The sequence below is a fragment of the Trachemys scripta genome, chromosome 11 (assembly GCF_013100865.1).
Source record: "Trachemys scripta elegans isolate TJP31775 chromosome 11, CAS_Tse_1.0, whole genome shotgun sequence".
NCBI lineage: Eukaryota > Metazoa > Chordata > Testudines > Emydidae > Trachemys > Trachemys scripta.
Genome location: NC_048308.1, coordinates 59,593,286 through 59,615,634, shown reverse-complemented (window position 1 = coordinate 59,615,634; position 22,349 = coordinate 59,593,286). Strand labels below are relative to the sequence as shown.

Genomic DNA, 22,349 nt, shown 5'->3' with positions numbered 1-22,349 from the left:
TGTCCTGGATGGAAGCTGGAGGCATGTAGGTAAGTGTAGCGGTCAGTAGGTTTCCGGTATAGGGTGGTATTGATGTGACCATCGCTTATTAGCACAGTAGTGTCCAGGAAATGGACCTCTTAATTAATTGGCCTCTCAGAGTTGGTAAGACAACTCCCACCTGTTTATGCTCTCTGTATGTGTGTATATATATCTCCTCATTATATGTTCCATTCTATATGCATCCGAAGAAGTGGGCTGTAGTCCACGAAAGCTTATGCTCTAATAAATTTGTTAGTCTCTAAGGTGCCACAAGTACTCCTGTTCTTCTTTTTGCAGATACAGACTAACACGGCTGTTACTCTGAAAATTCTCTGAAAGGTGGCCACTCAAATCAGAAAGCAAAACCTTTTCAAAACCACTTTCACTTTCTAACGCAGACTGTTTCCTTTCTCTAATGATAATGCTCAGTTGCGAATAATTTTATTTTAAGTAATATAAATATTAAGCACTTATAAATATATGTGTGTATTACATATTTTTGTGTTGACTGCCTCATAGAAGGAGAGGCTACTCACTCCCACCCATCTTCCTCCCCCATGCTTGTTGTTTAAAATAGAAAGAAAGAGAAAATAATTAAAAAGCCATGCAATTCTGTATATTGATCAAATTGACATTTTAACCCATTCATTGCATTCTTATTTTTGTTATAATCATTATCTAAATATACACCTCTACCTCGATATAATGCTGTCCTCGAGAGCCAAAAAATCTTACCGCGTTATAGGTGAAACCGCGTTATATTGAACTTGCTTTGATCCATTGGAGTGCGCAGCCCCACCCCCCTGGAGCACTGCTTTACCGCATTATATTTGAATTCATGTTATATCGGGTCACATTATATCGAGGTAGTGGTGTATTAAGGGATACTGTTCATTATATTAACTGATAATATTTTCCATTTATTAATTAGCAGTGGATATATTTGGTTAAGTTTTTGTAATGGCTGTTTCTTGAGAATAATATGTATTGCATTTAATAGTTAAAGTGTATAACCTGGTCAGTTTTTCTCATAAAAATATATAGGTAGATTTGTATTTCTGTTATGATCGTGCTTCCTCACTGGATTTTTATGGGCTTTTCTGATGGGTATTAAGTAGGCCTTCCCAAACAGAGAGGAACTGTTACATCTAAACTGAGAATGTTTGGCACAAGTTTTTCCGTGAAAGAAATTAAATTTTGAATCCCCTTCTCTTAGAGGAGCACCTACCACCCTGACATTTCTGGATCTTCTTTTATTTAATAAATATTGCAGTTGATGGTCAGCATCCAGGCTGTCATTAACTAGTTTTGCAATATGCTTTGTTGTTCAGAGATTTGGATTTCAATGTATTTGATTTTGCTGATCAAGCTCTGCACTTTGTATCTTCGTTTTTAACTTCTTTGCTTTAGGTTTGGTAAGTTTAGCAAAAATTGCCAAGTTTTATTTTCTCCAGAGAAGACTGAACAGGGAAAGTCTTATTTGAAATAAATTCACTCCAGTGCTCCTTGGTCATAAACCTAGTTTTGCTGAGTGTTATCAGGGTGAAGCTGACTGCTTGGTACCATGAGAGATCCTAGATTTTAAAAAGTCCCAGTGATGATTTTTATTACTTCTACTGAGCATGTTTGGCAGGTTTGGGTATTTTTATGGTGTGTGTGTGCTTTGCCATTTAGAAAAAGAAAATAAAAGGAGAAAAACCTTCCTGAGTAAATGGGGATTGACTGATTGGGTGCTCCCAGTTCATGCTTCTACTCAGTTTCTTGATCCCTCTCTCACTACCCTGTAGTAAACTCTGCTTTCTAACTAAATACGTAATGCATAACTGTGTGTTTTGTGTGTGATTTTAACTGTATCTCATCATAATAGCACATAACAGGGAAGTCATCTATGGTCTTTAATATTAGCATCTTAGTTTTACTACTTAAAAAATTGCCCAATGTACTAAAGACAAAGGGAGAATATTCATCTCTGATACAGGTGGGTGCATCTACATGGACTTTGGAGTTATTCTGATTCACCAGGGGTGAAATGCTGGCCGGACTGAAGTCAATGGGAGTTTTGCCCCTGCAGTCAGTGACGCCAGGATTTCACTCCAGAGCTACGTAAGACCATAAGCTCGAAAGATTGTCTCTTTCACCAACAGAAGTTGGTCCAATAAAAGATAATACCTCACCCCCTTTTCTCTCTAATATTCTGGGACCAACACAACTACAGTAACACTGCGAACAAAATAAGTGCCTGTCAATTTGGGTAGTAAATATCAGAGGCCAGATTCTAATCGTATTTGTAGCAATGTAAAGCTGAAGTAATTTCATTAAAGTCACTGGAATTTCATTGGTGTAAACCCAGGGCAGGTTAGAACAGAACTTGGAGCCAGCTTTCTGGGGAAATAGGAGAAAAAAGTTCACACAGTAAAATCATCCATGAAGAAAGGTCAGCTGTCTGGTACCGTGTTCTTAGAATTCAACCATGCTTCTCTCTGGCATGACCTTTCTTCCATCAATTTCAACTGAGTGTTTTCTCCTTTCCATAATTGCAGCTTAAATCAGGCTGTAACTTCATTTGCTGAGACATTTACAGTAAATAAAGGTTAACAATATTCTTTTAAACAGCAAGTTCCAGACACTTAGATGTGTCAGACTCAAAGATAAATTGATGTAATCTCTAATATTGACATACCAAGAAGATTAAATACCTTTAAAATTTAAAAGGATTCCCACAGTTTGAATTGGTTGAGTTTCTCTTAGGGAACATATCCCTGGCTATTTTTAGCCTTTAGCTAAGTGTGGAATTAGAAGAAAGATGCTTGTTGAATAATTTTGAGAGAGTTATAAATTTAGTTCTCTTTGAAAAAGACCATCTATTTTGTGTTTTCTTCACAGGTCAGATGATGATGATGCAGATAGCAGGAGTTCCAGGGTGACCCAACTTTGCACTTACTTTCAGCAGAAATATAAGCACCTCTGCCGCCTGGAGCGGGCAGAATCTCGTCAGAAGAAATGCCGGCATACGCTCCGGAAAGCTTTGCTGCATGCGGCCAGCAGAGAGCCGGAATGTGCTGGGCAACTGATACAGGAACTCCGAAGAGCTACATGCACTTGGACCAGGTTAGAGCTCATACACTCCAACCTGCCTGCAGTCCTAGGCAAGGCTGGGTGAGAATCAGTAGTGAAACAAGCAGGCTAAGTTGAAATGTTGAACTTCCAACCTAATATCCACATGGATCCTGTACGTGGAAGGCAAAATAATAGTGACATTATTATCCTGTCATTACTAATCTTATCTGTAGAGTAGAGTAAATTAAAGCACGGTTTATTTCTTAAAAGGTTAGGCATTTTTTAGCTGTGCAGCGTAGAAGATGGATCATTTGTTCAGCAACACACGCCCATGATTTTAATTCCTTGGGATAAAATCACGGTCCCAGTGAAGTCAACGGCAAAATTCTAATTGACTTCATTAGGGTCAGGATTTCACCCGGAGTATTTTAGCTTCTGATTTGTTACTGATTCTGTCATTGTAACTGATCACCCACCCACATGTCTTGGGTTTTTAGTTAAATGCTTTACAGAAACTTATGGTCTGCTCTGCAGATTCCCTCAACAGTTCAGACTCTTTTTAAAAAAAAAAAAAAAAAAAAAGTCTGTGTTCCCTTTACCTCTTTCTAGCATATCATCAGAAGCTCTCCTAATTGATTAGATTTGACTCAATCTAACATTGAATGAGATTCAATAGTGAAACAAATATCCTCTAACAACTCTTAAGGTTACTTTCTGTGGGATTTCCTTTTAGATAATGTCAACATCCCTCCAGTTCTTGTCTTGCATGGAGTTGCTTTGTATAGAATATTTGTGCAAATCCTGGTGTTATGTCTTAGGTATCAGCAGCTTCCCCCTTCTGGTTCTATCCTCACTCACCAAGGCATGTGGCTCTGGGGGACTCTGAAGAGAAGTGTGTGTGGGAGGGGGGTGGGGGGGAGAGGCAGGTGGCAGGAGTAGGCTTAAAGCAGCATCTACCCTCTTCACACAGAGCACTCTGCATGGGGGTTCTCTTAGCTCCTCTGGGGGATAAAGAAGGACTAAGGACTCCGCTTTATGGTGAGGGATATATTGAGGCTGGAAGAAAAGGCTCCCATTTTGTAAGGATAGCTCAGAACCTCCGTTTTATTAAATGATTTCTAATTGAACTTTTAAAAATAAATACATAAATAAATGTGTTCAAACTTAAACTACGTTATAAACCTTGCCAGAATTATTAGGCTAATGCAATGCAATTTGGTCAGATTATTTGGTAACCTAAGTAAAGTCTACTCTGTAGCACATAGATTAGTTGTGTAATTAGAAGTGAATGAAAAATTAAATCGGGGGTAGTCTAGCAAAATAATAGAGCGCTGTAGTCACTGCTCCAATTTCATAAAATGTAGGAACTGAATTGAGTTTGCAACTCCAAATATTTCATGTTGGCCATAGGGGATGATAATATTTACTAAAATTATTTTGCCCAGCCTTGTGATCTAGTTTAAAACAGTTGATGAAGTCCTAAGGGTAATAGCCGGAATGTCTGCAAAGAACCTTCAATCAGTGTCGAGAATAATATGCATACAAGTGAAATTCACCCCATGCAAAGGGCCAGTCCTATTTTGAGGTCTTACGTAGGACTTCTGCATTGCCTAGGCCTTGTGCAAGCCTTCTGCATGTGAGGTGAATTTCAGTGAGAATGCAACTCTGGGTTCTATCATTTAATATTTACATTGTGTGCCTGGAGTCTCTGATCAGGTTCAGGGCCTTGTTGTGTCAGATGCTGTAAACAAACAACAGTTGTGATGAAGTCTTGCTTGTCTCATTCTGTAATGCTGTTACACGGATGTCACCCTTGCCCCTTGTTTACATCTGTCCTGTATCCAGCTCAAGAGAGTAAATAACTACACAGATGTGAACTGTAAACCACACAGGTGTATCCAGAGTGTCATGGTTCACTTTGCTATGTTTAGTGTTACTGTTATGCCAGGATATCTGCTGGCAGTGGATTTTTTAATTAATTTTTTTTAAACTCCATGTTGTAATGTATTTTTGTTTCAGCACAAGCCAAGCCAAGCAGAGAGATGCAGAACCAACAACATGTTGTGGAACTGTGAAGGGTGAACAGTGCACTAACAAGGCCCTTCCATTCACCAGGCATTGTTTTCAACGTATCCTCTTACCTCCCCTCTATGCTCATTGAGGAAGGAAACACCATTGATAAAGTTTCATTCTTTAGAGTGACAGCTAATTTTGTATCAGAAATACTTATTTGCAAATGTCTCCTGAACCGTTTTGGCTTTGTGTCTGTCTGCTCACAGGTATTTAGGGTAGTGGGAGGTGATCTATTCACAATAAGCAAGACCCATAGTTCAAGTTACTGGTATCTGTCATAGTTACACGGTTACACTCCTCCTGAGCTCAGCCTGGTGCCTACCAGCAGCTTTATAGATGATCTCATTCTTTGATGGGAGGATGTGCTCTGCACTGCTCTTGTGCAGTTGATTGTAGCTTTCCATAGAATGTCTGGATGGTCTTACAGGATTCAGCTGTGTATGCAGAAACTAGGAATACTGTGGAGTAAAGTAGTCGCCTAGAGTGAATGAATGGTGAAGGTTCTAATAGCCTGCATTGCTAAATGAGGCTGTGCGGGGGAAGAATGAGAAGTACCTAGGACATAGTTCTGGGTGAGGAAAAACCTGTACGTGAATACATGGGATTTCTGGAAAACCTTAAAGAAATGTGATCTGCGGAGGTGTAGCATTCTCCTCAAAAAGTGTGTGTCTGGGGGAACCTTGTAAGAGTCAAAACCAGCTTCCATATCTGAACCTGGAGGCTAAAGAGGCTGATTATTATCATGAATTTTTTATGATTTATTTTAAGTACTCTTTCTTACCTGACAAGACCCACTTGCATCTTCTCGCAGCTTTCTTCCCTCTCCTCCTCCCCACAAAACTATAGCTGTGAATTCACAGCCACCTTAGGAACTGAAGCAATGCTGCAAAATGATGAGGGTGGGGGAATGAACGCAAAGGGTAGAAAAGATCTAAATGGACGGGACAAAAGCAAAGTCTCTTAAAGTGCTGGGTGTAAAACTGAGTTACCATAAAAAGCTTTTAAAACCAGTTCCTCTGAGAGGGGGAAATCACAGACTATTCCTTGCCCGTTTAGGCTCTTAATATACATTTTTAAGATACATTAATGTCAGTTGAAATCAAAAGCTATCAGTGGCCACTGACAGTCTTATCCAACGTGGGCTCCATGGTCCAGTGGAAGGCACACTGGACAGATCTGGGTTCAGCTTCCAGATCTCCATGGGCCTGTCGGCCTGCTGTTTGACTTTGAGCAAGTCACTTTGCTTCTCTATACCTTATCTTCCCTGTCTGTAAAATGAGGGTGGCAATACATTGTAAAGGGCTTTGAGGCTTGTGCATGATGAGCTAATTGGCTTTTGTAACTTACTGTCTGCGGGCAGTTACGTCCCATGCTGCGTCTTTGTCTGTATCTGAAAGGAGCTGAGGGTTTTGTGTGGCCGTGCAAAGTTCAGCTAATAAGGCAGATGTGGGTGGGTATTGGATGGTGCACTTTGGCCTCCACCAACATAGTGCATCTCTGTGGGACATGTTGTTGCTTGTCCTTGCAATGGCTGGAAAATACAATGCTGGTTTCTAATTTTATATCTTAAACATACAGATTTCTGTGAACAGGAGCCTAAATGTGGGGCAGTTACAAGGCTTAGATACATGGGGTCAGATTTTCAAAAGACACACACACACACACACACACACACACACACACACACACACACACACACCCTCTCCATTCCCACAAAAATATTATTCTGCAATGCGTCAAGTCCAGTATAGAGAATGTTTTGATTTTGCTTTTCTCTCCCCTTCACTCCTCTCCCCCAGAATGAAAATAGTCTCTTTCCACCATTTCAGATACTTGTTTCCTGCCTTATCCATCCTTAGGTTTTCCCTTTTTCCTTTGTTATTCTATATTATATTTTTTTATTCAATCAGGGTAGTTAAGTTATGGAATAAGCTTCCAAGGGAAGCGGTGGAATCTCCATCGTTGGAGGTTTTTAAGACAAGGTTGGACAAACACCTGTCAGGTTTATTTGGTCCTGCTTCAGCTCAGGGGGCTGGACTTGATGACCTCTCAAGGTCCCTTCCAGCCCCGTGATTCTAGCAGCAGTTTGACTATGAACTACTCTGGGCAGAAGGAAAGCTGCTAACGTTATTTGAAAGAAAAAAAAACCCCGCTGTGAAATACATATTTGACTTACAGGAACGTCTGAAAACACAAGTTTCAGTTTAGATGTATTTGACCTTTTCAGTCTGATTACATATCTGCTTTCAGAGGAACAGGAAGGATCTTAAAACTTTTTGTGTTCTCGAGAAAGAAAGGTAAATACCAAAAATTTAGCTTAAAGGATGAAATTAACAAATTCTCTTTTTAATGTTTTAATAGAGACAGTCAGTAGGAAATAGTCCAAACTGATAGTATTGATTGAGTCTCCAAGAAAAATACTTTTTTTTTTTTTTCTTCTTCTTTCTAAGAACTCATTAGCAAAATTCCTGCATCAATGAACCCTTCATAACAAATGATAAAATCCTTAGCAGTCTGGATTAATGCAATTTGTTACTTGAAAAGTTGGGTTTGAGCCGTACCTAGCTTTCAACTTAAATAACAAAGTTAAGATACTCATTAAAAATAAACATCTGGATGGACTGGTAGAATTCAAGGCTTTGTTTTTTATCATATTGGCATTTCTCCATCACCGTCTGGTGTGTTGCTCCTGACCCAGAAACGCATAGATATCCTATTGAACCATTCTCAGCAGCTCTTCTCAAGTTGCACAGCCAAGTTTGCAGATGGGCAGCAGTGTTCCGTGCCAGTTTTTGACATTACACATCAGACACCTCTGTGTGAAGAACATGCCAAAAAAATGGTAAGTATAAACCGCAGCTGTATCTATTCCCACAAATTGGGGTCATCAGGAGTTCTATTTATCTGGTCTGGGTTTATCAACTGCTATGCTATTTTCCCCCCCAAAAATGGAAATTGACCTGACCTTTCCATAAAATCATAGTATAGTAAAACCTAGTGAGAGGGTTTCAGGCTACAATATCTAAGGTTGCCTATGACTGTGGTATCGCAGTCACTGTGACCCTGCAGCATGGTGTATTATGGAGCATTATAACAGACTGCGAACCAGTGGAACGTGAGACAATAGCCTCGATTTTTCTGATCTCTACCTCCCCCAAAAGCAGCATTTTTTGGTTAATTTATGTGCCAGCTGCCATTTAGCCTGTGTCATTTCATTTTTTTCAAAAATATTTTTGGGTCACCTTTAACTCTGAGGTTCCCTTTGTGTTTTATTGGTGTAACGCAGACCCTTAACATTTTAATCCAGGTTGTTGTTTTTCTCTCTCTCCAGGTAAATCCTCAGTGTCCCTATCAGAGGCCTGAAGATTGTCCCCCATTTTTTCCTTTGCTTGGCACATCAAAGCCCTGTGTTACAACCATCATAATCAAAATCGAAGACTGAATCCAACTTGCTTCAGAGCCTATAAAATGGTGCTCATTTTGTAATTGGCCAGTGGGTTGCTCTTCAGGAGTACAAGGCCCCGCAGCTGTGCACCTGCGTCCCCTGCCAATTCTCAGTCCTACAGCACTTACTATGTCTCTTCAGTGCTCTCGTCTCTTTACAGCAATGGGAACGTGACTAGAACTCTGGTTTACACCTGGGTGCACAAATCCTTGCCACTAGGTCACCCCAATATTGTTCATTCTTTTAATACTTACCTGGGGTGTTCCAAATCTTTTACGTTGGAGTTTATGTGCATTAAACTGTGGTTCTACTCCGACACAGTCATTGAAAATGACACTGTGGGCTTCCATATTTGCTGTACCTTGGTGATGCAAATAGTGTGGGATTTTTTTCTGACTGCCAGCTCTGCAAACCCGATCAGAGAATTAAGCTGGGTTTGTTCTTTCTCACTTATTATTACCAGTAATAAACAGCCCAGATTGTGCCCTCGATGAAACCTGTGCAACCTCATTTGCCTCCAGAGAGGTTGCATCGGTGTAACGTACATGCTCGTTGTTCTCAGTGATGATGCAGGAGGAGGAAAGGAAGTAACTTGGCTTTTCATATCCATGCTTGGATTTGCAGGCTGGCAGTTAGAAAGATCCTCTCTTCACTCACTTTATGTCTCAATGTTTGGGAATGGCAAGAAAAGAAAGTTGAATTGGATCCTAATGTGTCCCTTCTTCCTTCATTCTTTCTCCCAAAGGATAATTTCTTGAGAGGGGACAGCTCCCGTAAAGTTCAGCACCAGCAGCAGAGGAAACCCAGGAAAAAAACGAAGCCACCTGCACTTACCAAAAAACACAAGAAGAAAAGAAGGAGGGGACCACGTAGGCCCCAGAAACCTATTCCTCCTGCAGTGCCCCAAGGGAACCTCAGCATGCCCACCAGCATCTCACTGCCAGTGGAGATCTCCCACATACGGTCAGTGCCAGCAGCGGCTCATTTGATTTGTTTTAGCTTTTTAAATAAAAAATTCAATATAGGAAAAGGCAGCGGAGTCAGTACATTGTTCAGAGTGTGGCTAAATGAAAGCTAGACACACCTCGGCTCCAATTTGATGGGCTTAATTAGGTCTGCTAAATCTGGACGAGGAAGGGCGAACTTTCCTTTTTCTTTTCCCTACCACTTAATATTTTGACCTTCTAAATTTGTTAGGTTTTTGAACTGAAATGAACATCTTCAAGTGTCTTGTATCTCTGTCATTGCTGAAAGGAAGAATTGGAAAATGTTAATTTCAGATCTCAACAAAGGTTCAGCTAAATGGATAAAATGTTTTGTTGCCGATGCACAACTTATAAGTGTCATTAGTAGAACAAATTGAAGAGTTTTTTTAATGAAACTTGTCTAAAAGGCATTCTTTCCACTTGTTGATTTTAAAACATAAAAAGGGCAGGGGGCGAGAGCAGAGACTGAAACAGACCCTCTGTAAAGTATGCTGCAGTAGTGAAAAATCAGGATTTAAGAGTGTAGTTGACAGCACTGTCTCTCCAGGAGCCCCTCCACGCCGGAGTTGAGTACAGATGAGCTGCCCGATGACATCGCCAATGAAATCACAGACATTCCACATGACTTGGAATTGAATCAGGAGGACTTTTCTGATGTCCTACCACGGCTGCCTGATGACTTGCAAGATTTTGATTTCTTTGAAGGTACATTTTTGTTTTAATTTATAGTGAGGTGAGGAAATGAACAGTCTAAAATGTGCGTTTGAGGGTTCACCCGCTTTCTTGCAGGGAATTGAACTATTAGACAAAGAGGGCACATTCATCTACTGCTTATACATGACCTCTAAAAAGAGCATGTTTTAGAACTTGCTTGTTTGTATACTTAGTGCTACGGAAGTCCTGATTGATTTTAACATTTTAATCATTGATTTTGTGCTCTTCTGCATGTCACTGACAATTGCCATCAACCAAATTCTCAGTAAAAGATCATTCTGTGACTAGGATTACAGCCCTATTTTATCAACATCTGTCTTTTTATCAAAGGAAAACCAGAAATTAAAAAAATACCTGTGAAACTTGCTCGTGAGCTGAAATACACCTGAATTTTTGTGCGTTTGACTTCAGTGCCCACTAACAGTGGGAAAAGGCTCGGAATAGATCCACCAGGAGTTTTGGAAACCTCTTGCTGTGCTTTTTGTCACTTTTCTGAGCTGACATGATATCAGAATTTGGCATTTTAATCCTGTTAATAAAATTTAGGTTATTCATGGAATCCAAGGTTAGAAGGGACCATTATGTTCAGACAGTCTGGCCTCCTGTATGACACAGGCCATAGAACTTCCCTGAATTAATTCGTAGAACATGTCTTTTAGAACACCATCCACATTTTTAAGTAGTTGTTATAACATAATAAGTAAAATGGACTTTGTAGACTGATCTTAGTACTATGTGGCATTACACTTTGAAAAGATATTTAAGCTTTTATAGCAGGGGTGCCCAAACTTACTGATCCTCCGAGCCACATACGATAATCTTCAGAAGTTTGAGAGCCGAGTGCGCTTGCTTGGGGCTTCTGCCCCGCGGCAGGGTAGTGGGACTAAGCCCTACGAGAGGTGCCTGCCAGTCCTCAGGGCTTCAGCTTGAGCGGGGCTGAAAGCCCCGAGCCCTGGCAGGGACCTCCCGCAGGGCTGAAGCCTCTGGATTCCCTCCCCACTGGGCAGAAGCCCATAGCTCCACCAACCCACCTCCTTGCAGAAGCCCCGAGCTTCCCCCACTCCAGTCTAGTAGGTGGAGAACGGGAGGGTGCGGGGGGCTCTGTGAGCCACACTTTAACCGTAAAAGAGCCACATGTTTGTTATAATTTTCTGGTAGAAATCCTATTAAACTTTTTGGATAGCTGTATTCCTAGGGCCACAGTGTGAGGAGTATCTCTGAAAAGTAAACTAACTTCTGTTGTTCCTGTTTCTGTAGGTAAAAATGGAGACCTCCTTCCTACTACCGAAGAGGCGGAGGAACTGGAACGGGCTCTGCAGGCTGTAACTTCTCTTGAGTGCCTGAGTACCATTGGAGTACTTACACAAACAGACGGTGTGCCAGTTCAGGAGCTATCAGATAGAGGGATAGGGGTGTTCACCACAGGTGCTGGAGCTCCAGGAATGCAGTCCTTGAGCAGAGAGGTTAACACGGACCTGGGGGAGCTGTTGAATGGGCGTATAGTACATGATAATTTCTCCAGTCTGGAGCTGGATGAGAACTTGCTCCGTTCTGCTACCTTGTCTAACCCACCTACGCCCCTGGCAGGGCAGATCCAGGGGCAATTCTCTGCCCCAGCCAACGTCGGCCTTACTTCTGCCACTCTGATAAGCCAGAGTGGACTTGGGGAGAGAGCCTTCCCAGGACAGTTTCATGGACTTCATGATGGCAGCCATGCCTCCCAGAGGCCACACTCTGCCCAGCTGCTGAGCAAGGCAGATGACCTAATCACCTCACGACAGCAATACAGCAGTGACCATTCGCACTCCTCACCCCATGGAAGCCATTACGATAGTGAGCATGTGCCGTCTCCCTACAGCGACCATATCACATCCCCCCATGCCACATCCTATTCTGGTGATAACTTGGCAGCTACCTTCTCAGCAGAGATGCCCATTATGGCACAGCACTTGCTCCCACCGCAGCTGGAGGTGCCACTTAGCGGGGTGGTGAACCCCAGAACTCACTGGGGAAATCTCCCTGTCAATCTTGGCGACCCCTCTCCGTTTAGCAACCTTCTTGGTGCCGATGGACACCTTCTTTCCACCTCCCTGTCCACACCACCTACCACCTCGCACTCAGAGACCACACAGCCTGCCTTCGCCACTGTGACCCCCAACAGCTCCAGTGTGCTTCCGGGGTTACCGCAGACCAGTTTTAGTGGCATGGGTCCTGCCTCTGCTGAACTAATGGCCTCCACTTCCCCCAAACAGCAACTCCCTCAGTTCAGCGCAGCCTTTGGCCATCAGCTGAGCTCCCACAGTGGCATTCCTAAGGACCTGCAGCCCAGCCACAGTTCCATAGCTCCTCCCACAGGCTTCACAGTAACAGGTGCCACAGCTACGAGTACCAATAATGCATCTGCTCCCTTCACCACCTCTGACTGAGCTGATTGGTCTGTATTTGCAGGCAGATGGGGACCCTGTGTTTTCTATCTTCTTTTCCCTCTTTATTGTCCTCCCCTTCCTCGGAAGAGGATGTTTTGTTTTGTTTTGTTTTTTTAAAAAGAGGGGGTTAAAAATAAACCTCCTGCTTCCGTACAGACCAGGGTGGCCCCTCCGTGAACCTTGCTCTAGTGTTCACATGTGCTGTTTATGCACTGGTGCTCATTTATTACTGGCAGGTTCACCATACCCCAAAAATGTCCTTAAGGATACAGCACAGTTACTGGATGTAGTTGACCTTAGCAGTAAGACCTAGAAATGGGACGATACCTCAAATTACCAATGCACGTTACTGTTTCCTAGGGTTCAGATCAGTGCTTTCCATCCCATTAGCATGTCACGTAGGAAGTTTTTATAGTGGGGGAAAAGTCTCTTGGTTTAAAAAAAAATAAATAAAAAAGGTAGCATCTGGGCATGGAAAGTTGGCTCCACACTTGGGTTTGGTAATGGTTCACCGAAGCACTCAAGACCATGGTTCAATTATTCATTTGACTACTCCTTAAAAATAGTCTTTTGACCTCCTCTGTGGGCGTGTGTGTGTTTGGGGGAGCAGCAGTTCCTTGTCATCTGCTGCTGAGACAACAGTAATTGTGTCCCCTTCCGAAATGGGTCACTGTTCCTACTGAATGTTGATTTATTTTCATTATTTTAGGTTCATTGAGCAGAGAGGCAATGACTAGGGCAAATAGGTTTTACCTGTTTGCCCAGGGCGCTGAGGGTTGTTGCTGTTTCAAAGGTTAGCCCAGGGAGAAAAGACAAGAAAATGGAAAGATTGGAATAAATAATGGTCTAGTCAAGACTCATGCAGAAATTCCCACCAGTGCTGAATTACTGTGGCGTTGTAGTGTTGATGATTTGCCTTTTCAAATGTGGCTTTGTCCAGAACTCTGCATAGAAGGTGTTTCGTAGCTGAAACTGGAAGAATTCTATTGGTATGTATCCGTACGTTACCCATTCAAACAAATCTACGTCAGGCCCCTTTGGTAATTTTAAAATTACTGAACTTCTCAAACTATCTGTTGCTGCTGAGACTCTTTCTATAATAGTTGTGATTTTGTACCAGGAGCCATACGGTTTTTGAGACACTTGTGAGACTGATGCTCTGGATGTGAAGTTGAATGTATGTGGGAACCAGCGGGTACATATTTGTGGTTACCACTAACCAAAACCAAACTTACTTAAGCAAAATAGGGAAATTCCTTCTATCCACAACACCTTGTTGCTTTCATTGCCTGTTTGCTGAAAATGGTTTTAAGTCTCCTTGGTCATAATGTCAGCTCCTTATAAAGGCAGTGGATTCCTCTTATATCTGTTTCTTCCCTAAAGGAGAATAACAAAATCACAAGGAGTTTGCTTGAATCATTTAATCTCCCTCTTCTCCCTTCCCTCCCTGTCCCAAAAAAGGGAATGTGCTTGAGAAAATTGTGACTTTATAAGGCTCTAACTAGCCACTATGTGAAAGTAATTCCTACCTGATGGCTATAAAAAGTCTCCATTGTTTGGTTTGCTTCTAAGATGCATATGAGAGAAGATGAAAAAGCAAAGCAAATCTTTCTCTCCTCATGTTGAAGGCAGTTTCATTATGAGGGTTAATAATTTCTTTGAGCAAGGGATTATTCAGCTGAGTTCAGTTATTCCCTGGTATGTGGAGAGTAAAGTATCTTCCCTCAATATATGTATTCTGTTTATGTGAGTGATGATGGGGCCCAAACCCTCTGCTCCCAGACTTCTGAGGGTAGGGATTGAGATCTGGATCCAAACTTCTTGGGTGCAGCCCATCTCGGGTGTATATCCCACTAGTTATAGCCATTCCCTTCTTTTTAAAAGCTTTGTCCTTTTTTAATTATAAAGGAATAAGCCCTTTGGGTACATCCCTTGCTGAAATTACAAGCATATGTGGGTGGAGGGGGAAACATTTATTTTCAGGTTTTTGATATTGGGAAATCCTTATTCCCAAACTTGGTAAAACAGGGCTTAATATTCTAATAAATCCCAGTGTTCTTAAGTGTGGTCTAAGTTTGTCTGTAACTGATTTAAACGTTTTCAAATTGTGTCATAAATTGAAATGAGGCTTAACAAAACCTCACTATATTGTCCCACTGATTGAGGAATGCCCACTGATATTGTGAAATGAGGAAGAGCTGATAGGGCTTTATATATTCTGTTCTCTTCTCTTCCCCCATGTTTGTGAGGAGACAAATGTTTGATTTGCATTATTTTCCATTGTGTTAATATACCTTCTTTAGTGTATTGAGATGATTGATTGAAAAAGAAGGGTGAACTAGTTTGCCAAATGGGTAAATGATCAATTGTTAAATCTGCCAGTATTAAATGTCATGTGACTGTATGTTCTACAGATTAGTTTGAGGATTTTGATTATTGAAATATTTCTCGTGCTCATCAAAATTTGTAATGGAACAGCAGCCTGTTCTCATCTTCCCACACGTTCATCACTTCCCCTTACCTACCAGTAGAGAAAACGCTTGGGCCCAATTTCTGTTCTCAGTTACAGCCGTGTAAATCATGAAGTAATTCTCTTAGCCAGATGAGTTACTATGGATTTACACCGATGTAACTCAGAACAGAATCTGGCTCTTAATCTGATCATTTATTTAGGCTGGGATTTTCCAAGATGCCCAAGAGAATGTAGGTGCATAATTCCCATTTGAAATCAGATTCCCATAAGGCAACTTCAGAAGTCTCACCCTTTAGATCTCAGCTTTATGGATCTGTGGGGGATTTTTTGTAAACATTGGCTGCATAACATTTTTCATGAGAAGATTGAGTTTGCAAAAACTGCACTACTTTAAAAAAGTTTTCTATTTGACATGCATTAGAAAAGGAATCCCTATCTACTTTCCAGTACAAAGCTTTGAAATGGTCAAGATTGTTGCCAGATGCAGGTTCACCTCATCTAATGGAAGTATAACTAATTTAATGAAGTTGCATCCTAGTAAGTGGTTCTGATTTTAGGTCCTAAATCTGCAGTGAGCACCACGCAGGTGGATCCCTATACCCACACAAAGCCCACTGACTTCACCTGCATAGAGATCAGTGCAGGATCAGCACCATAGTGTTGTGGGAAGAGTAGTGGAGCCAAGGACAAGGGGTTATGCAGCCAGACACTTGGCTTCTCTCCCGCCAGGAAATACGTTTGCTCCATATGGGATTTGTCTTGGTTCTTACGGCTGCCATTGATACGGTTCTCATTCATCCTGCCTTGAAAAGGGTGCATCTCCTGTAATACAGCAATTAGCACTAATTACCCTTTCACCAAAGAGTCAGTGTAGCAATTCCAATCCATTTGTTGAAATGATCAGTATCCGCTGTGCTACTTATACATGAAATGAATAGAATAAACCTAGTTTAGTAACTAAAAATTATGTTCTTTCTATAAATTTGGGGTTTTAAAGAATTAGAAGGCATTTGACAGAGAAGTTTAGAAGCAATAATGTCCGTTTGGGTAGTAATGTCAGGTGATTTTTAGCACAGAGGCCTAAGAATTGGCGGAGATTACACTCTTGACAAAGATTAGCTTTGCTTGGACAGTTTATGGAGGCCAATGAGGGACAGCATGATACTGGCCTGGTTTATAAAGCAGTTACACTTAATATATATATTCCATATTGTGAGAATTTCCCTTGACCATTCAGTTTTAGTCAAATTTAACACTGGTGCAAGCAGACTCAGCTCCCATTGGCTGTTTAATGGGAAAGGAGGGGTGAAATGAAAGGCTGGTCCATTGGCTCTACTAATTGCTATATTATGAGAAGCACCTTTGAATATCATCCACCTTTCGTTTGGTCAAGACGTTTGTTTGTTTCCTTGCCTCTGCTGATTGCCCTTATGTATTTGCACATCTTAACAATGAACATTTGTTCAAAAATAACTTACTGCAGTTCTGCTTAACCTACTGAGTGCCAGACTATGCAATAGAAGGACTTTCCAGTTTCATGTCATAGGTTAGTGAAACAAAGGACTGTTTTCTTGAGCAATTTAAGGTTCTCATTTGGTAAGCATTTCTAGGGTCCCTCCTTGAGAAGCTTGTAATCTGCCAGCAAACATTGGAGATGAGATTGCAAGCGCAAATGCAAGAGAAATATTTTTGCTGTCAGGAATGTGTGTTTGTTCTTCAGTGGGAGTGGGCAGAGGAAGCTAACTTTTAAAAAAATAGTAGCTTCATTGAAAGCTATATTACTGACTTCATGAATTGCTTTCATTGGCGATCATGATCCTAACATTTAGACATTGAGAGGGCAGATTCTCAGCTGGTTTAAATAAGCATGGCTGTATCAGCTTCATTGAAGCTGTGCTAATTTACCAGAGCTCAAGCTCTGGCTGCGAGAGTCTCACCAGGAACACAGAACAGAATTGAGTTTGTTAAAGCTTTCTCTGACCGCTGAATTACCCTGTTGGAAAACTAAGTTCACCAAGTAAGAGGAAAATGAGTCCTTGGAGAGTATGCCTTCACTTCAAAATTAGCCCAGGCGTCCTAGTCTGGGCACCTGTGTTAGGCCTGGTCCACACTAACCCCCCACTTCGAACTAAGGTACGCAAATTCAGCTACGTTAATAACGTAGCTGAATTCGAAGTACCTTAGTTCGAACTTACCGCGGGTCCAGACGCGGCAGGCAAGCTCCCCCCGTCGATGCCGCGTACTCCTCTCGCCGAGCTGGAGTACCGGCGTCGGTGGCGAGCACTTCCAGGATCGATTCAGGATCAATTTATCGTGTCTAGACAAGACGCGATAAATCGATCCCAGAAGATCGATTGCTTACTGCCGGACCCGGAGGTAAGTGTAGACCTACCCTTAGTGTAGACCGGGTGTGAGCAGACAGACAAGTGAAGACATACACTGAGATGGGTGGATGTGTCTAGCTTAATTTTCCTCTTCAGCAGTTGCTTTTATCAAAGGGCTTGTTTCTCTTCTTGCCAGCGAAGGAGCCTTTAACGCAGCCCCAAGGCAAACTGAAATAGCCCAGATCAGATGTGGACCCAGAATTCCAAGCCCCATGTTGGTGGAAGCATATTTAACTGAAAGAATAGATTCAAGCTGCTGTGCCCTCAGAACCTTCTCATAAGGCCCTTTGACTTAGGCTGGGAGCGGACGAGTCATCTGGGCTGTTCCTCTTGCCTCCTTACATTTCATCCCCTCTTTCCCACTCTCTTCACCATCTTTTTTCACACTCCTCCACCACCCCGGCACAAAAATTGCCAATCCTTTAAAATCCCGTATGATTGATAAAGAGCAAATATTCCGATGGTTTAAAAAAAGGATTAGGAGAGGTTCCTGCAAGTCATAATATAAGTTTGGAAGCCAGAGCTACAGTGCAATAGAATATTGAGTAAGAATTCACAGAATATGGCGTAAAATGAAAATACCATGTGGTATCACATGGCATTACCAGTACATTGTGAGCTAGGTGCTGAGACTATAACTGTAGTCGCAACTGAGAGAGAGAGCTCTGTATGCCAGGAACATTACTTGGAATCTTTTTCTTCCCATAAGTTCCTTTTATTTTAAAGGAAGTTGCCAGTAGAAAATTACCTGGAAAAACTTATGGAATTAGCCTTATCTAAAAAACAAAGTTGATAAAATACCCTCAAGAAGAACCCCACTAAAATACGATTATGACAATGGGAAAACAAAATTCAGATTCATTAGGATTTAACCCAGGTCTTTCAAAATTAGTTCAGGAAGGACTTTGGCTCTATCAGAAGGTAAAAAACAGTAGTAAAATATACTGTTTGTGTGAACTAACAGAGGTTGGGGTAGAAAAAAGCTACTCATTAACAGAAGAAAGCAAACTGCAACCACATATCAAAAGGCAATTCTGTGATCACTGATGGTTGGGTCTATATGGGAAAAATGACTGGATCCTTAGGAGTTTTTTCTAAGAAAGTCTGTAACTCTGTTGGCTGTGTCATGATTCAGTTACCTCTCTTGTTTTCCCCCCACCTTATTGTGGTTTTTCATGTGCTAGTTTTCCAATTATCCTGGAACAAGGATATGTAGTGGAAGCATGAAAGAAGGAAACAGACTTTGAATTGCAGTTTGGAGATGGCATTTGGAAGTTTTCCTTTTTTTCTAGGTAGCCTGAAGTCTTGAGTCGGCACTTTTTTTTTTGTCTTCCATAGCTCATAGAATTCAATTTGAAAACAAATAGGATAAAAAAATAGGCTTTTGAGTCTTAAACCTGTATATATTCAGTGTAGAAAAGTGCATTCTTCATTCCCCCTCCCCTCCCTGGTCCCCAAAACACACACACGACCACACACACACAAATTGTATGTGTGTAAATTGGATACAGATGTTGAACTTGGTCTAGTAAAACTAACATGTTTCCCACCTTCAGTCCCCACTGACGTCAACTCTAGATAGGTAATGCTCCCAAATCTCTCCTGCAAAACTTTAACTGTGATGCAGATGGCTCCAATGCAGCTGACTGCTACCCCATTGCTTATACTTCGGAGTAGACTGATTTACCCTGAAATGACTCTAACCTGCGTCTGAAAAAGTACAATTGATTCCAGTGGAAATAGATCCATTCTGAAGTGATGGACAGTTTGGTTCTCATACAAAGTATCTACATCTATTTAGAAGGGGTTGAACCAGTTTCTCTGGACAGTGATTATTTTCACTGTACAGTTTTGGGTATGTCTCAGGGATTCCTTGTGGAAATAAGGGCAGTTAACATAAAAAGTAAATAGTTTTAAAAGGAAATAATAATTTAAGGTAGAGCTTCATCTAAATAAGAGCGCAAGAAAGAGAAATTTTGTTGAGTTTTGTAGTCCACGGTGTCTGGCTTAGGGACTTTTTCTCTTTTCGGGGTGCTCATCTCAAATTCAACATACAGAATCTTTTTCCATCACGCTCAGCTTTAAACTTTTATTTAAAGATACCCTTCCCCCAATGAGCTTTCAGAATACTTATTGTAGATTTTAAGAGAAAAGGTATATTAATTTATGCTATTAACATCACCTCATAAATTATAAGTTTTATACTAAAGCTGTATTGAGTGTAATGAATTATGTTGCATATGTGTTTTTAATAGCTATAAAATTATATACAAGCTTTTTTGGAAAAACAAAAACTAGTAAAGCACCTTTTTACACTGGATCTTTGCCGTGTCAAGGTCTACAGCTATTCTTTGCTACCTTGCAGATATATAAAAATAAAATGGTATCCTGTATCAACAAAACATAGATCTCTTGTTAACCCGTCCCTATATTACTGCTCCTCTAACTTTTTTTCTTTTTTTTGGCTACATTCTGCAATAATTTATCTGTGGTTTGTACCAGTAATGGTTAGATGTTTAGTTACAGGGTAAATAGATCAAATTAAAAATCCAACTACTGAAGCTGGAAGTTGTGAACCAAGTTTGTAAGAACTTTTTTTTTTTTTTTTTTTTTTATGTATTTGTTTCCAGTTATGCGAGTTGGAATTTGACAAGACAGAACATTAAATCTCAGAATCCACAGTGTCTTATTCAGGAACTTTCCCCCCTCCTTTCCTTACAAAGGAATTCCCACTGTGACTTATAAATAGAATTAGACTGCTTGTGTGCATGTATGTATTATATACACACACAAAAATATGCATTTTAGGGGGGTTGTATGTGTGATATGAATGTGTATACTGTACGTAGCTCATAGTTTTTGTAAAGAGAAAAGTAGTTGAGAGGTGATGGAATGTACTTGTAGAAATGTGATTATTTAGTAGGGGGTTACTCTGTCCTCACTATTGTAAAAATAACCAAACTCTCTCTGCTACATAGTCTTCTGTTATAAGGCTAACTCTGATATCATGTTGATTTTATTCTTTTTAATTGAATTGTATTGAGCCCTGTTAAAATGTCACGAAAATCCCAGGCTCCCAAAACAGCCTTAAAAAAGGGGGGGTGAGTTGTATTCTTAAAGAAAATTTTGAAATGAGAAGATTTATATTTAGGGTGGTGAGATATAGGAATTAATGTCCATTTTCAAGTTAATACCAGAATCTCCCATACTCTGACTTGGAATATGTTGTCAATCAGTCGTCCTTGTGTTTTCAGGTTAAAAAATATTGAGATGGGTGATTTTTGAACCAGTTTCCATTCTCTTTAAAGGGTTTCATTTTTAAAGTTATCTGATTTGTTTTCCTAAAGGGGTCTATGTATTTTAATTGTAACCAAAACTTTGTTGCTGGGGACTTACAAATGTATACAAACAAAATTTACTTCCAATCCTGAGAGTTTCGTTTGTGCTGTGAATTCTAAACTGAATTATGAGCATTTTAAATTTATTCATAATTTGAGAGGGAAATGATGTATCTGTATGGGAGTTCTTACCTGAGAGACATAGGAAACCCCAAACATTCCTACTTATTCTCCTTCTCATCCTGATATCCATCATTCTACCATCCAGGCTGGAGAGAGTAAAATCCTAAATGATGCATGTTCTGTTGCTGTTAGTTTGAATCATGAAAATTCTGAAACTTTAAAAATCTGTTTATTAGAACAGAGCTTCCAGTATTACAGATACTTCTAATTGGGGGTGGGGGGGGACAACTTTTTTCCTTAAAAAATAGTTGCAAATCCAGACCTTTTTTTATGTTGTTAAACTAGGTTGTTTTTTTTTACATCCCCAGACTTTCAAATATGTTTATATGTATTTTTTTAAATGATGCTAATTCTTGTACAGACACCTATAAATGAAGGGCAGGGAGGTGGAAGTTGTCTGAGGCCTTTTCCTCCCATTAGTTGATCATAATGGGAGTTACCAGCATAAACAATTTTATGCATTTATGGGGAAGAATAGAGCCCTCTTGTGTATACCTGTATAGAGAGAGAGAGATATGAGATCTGGGTAGCACTTTGCTGAACTTGGAATTGCCCTCATGATGTACAGTACATACATATGAATGCACCAGATCTAAATCTATATATACATACATGAAATGTACATACATATCTCATACACACAATATGTATTATGTGTGTGTGAGCGAGATCCAGATATGTATAATATCCACAAAATGCCTGTTTAACAATTAAGCAACTGTCACAAATGAAGTTGTTAGTTCCAGTGAGGAATTTGGATGGCATAAATCGCTATGACTTCAGTGTTGTAACTATTGATCTTGTTACCTGAACCCTCAAAATGGAATTTCCTGGTACATTTTTGCTTATGTTTATACTATATTAATGTTTTGTGAGGCCTCTTCCAATACCCACCTCTTATGCTGCTCTACACCATTACCTTCATCCCAACTAATCTCCTACCCCAGCGTTTCAAAATCAAACTTCCATCAGCAGTCCGCTTTAGAGCCTGATCCAGCTCTCATTGTACTCAATAGAAAGATTCTGATTGACTGCAGTGACAGCTGAATTTCAATGTGACTGTAGTCATTTTCTTTTGCGATGTGAACTGAAATACTGTTTGAAAACGATATACAAAGCTGTTCAGTGTCAAAGAATGTTAAGTCAAATGCATGTTGAGTTAAAAATTCAGAATTGTAATACAAAATAGTGAAAAATCAAGCCTCCCTTTTACTTTCCTGACAAAAGGAGAGTTCTACGTTCTGAATCC

At 40.5% G+C, this 22,349-nt stretch overlaps 1 protein-coding gene and 1 non-coding gene across 2 annotated transcripts in view; both read left to right on the top strand.

The window, feature by feature from the left end:
• Positions 1–17,412, top strand: part of INO80D (INO80 complex subunit D) — a 51,984-nt gene extending 34,572 nt beyond the window's left edge. The window contains exons 5-10 of the mRNA XM_034786063.1: positions 2,905–3,129; positions 5,098–5,207; positions 7,860–7,993; positions 9,342–9,559; positions 10,130–10,287; positions 11,554–17,412. Coding sequence (XP_034641954.1) covers positions 2,905–3,129; positions 5,098–5,207; positions 7,860–7,993; positions 9,342–9,559; positions 10,130–10,287; positions 11,554–12,722 — 2,014 coding nt within the window. The 3' untranslated portion in view covers positions 12,723–17,412. The remainder of the gene's footprint in view (positions 1–2,904; positions 3,130–5,097; positions 5,208–7,859; positions 7,994–9,341; positions 9,560–10,129; positions 10,288–11,553) is intronic.
• On the top strand, positions 3,826–3,946 carry LOC117885299. Its single transcript, XR_004647770.1, has one exon. It is a non-coding gene; the product is annotated as a small nucleolar RNA SNORA57 (small nucleolar RNA).
• Positions 17,413–22,349: the final 4,937 nt, after the last annotated feature.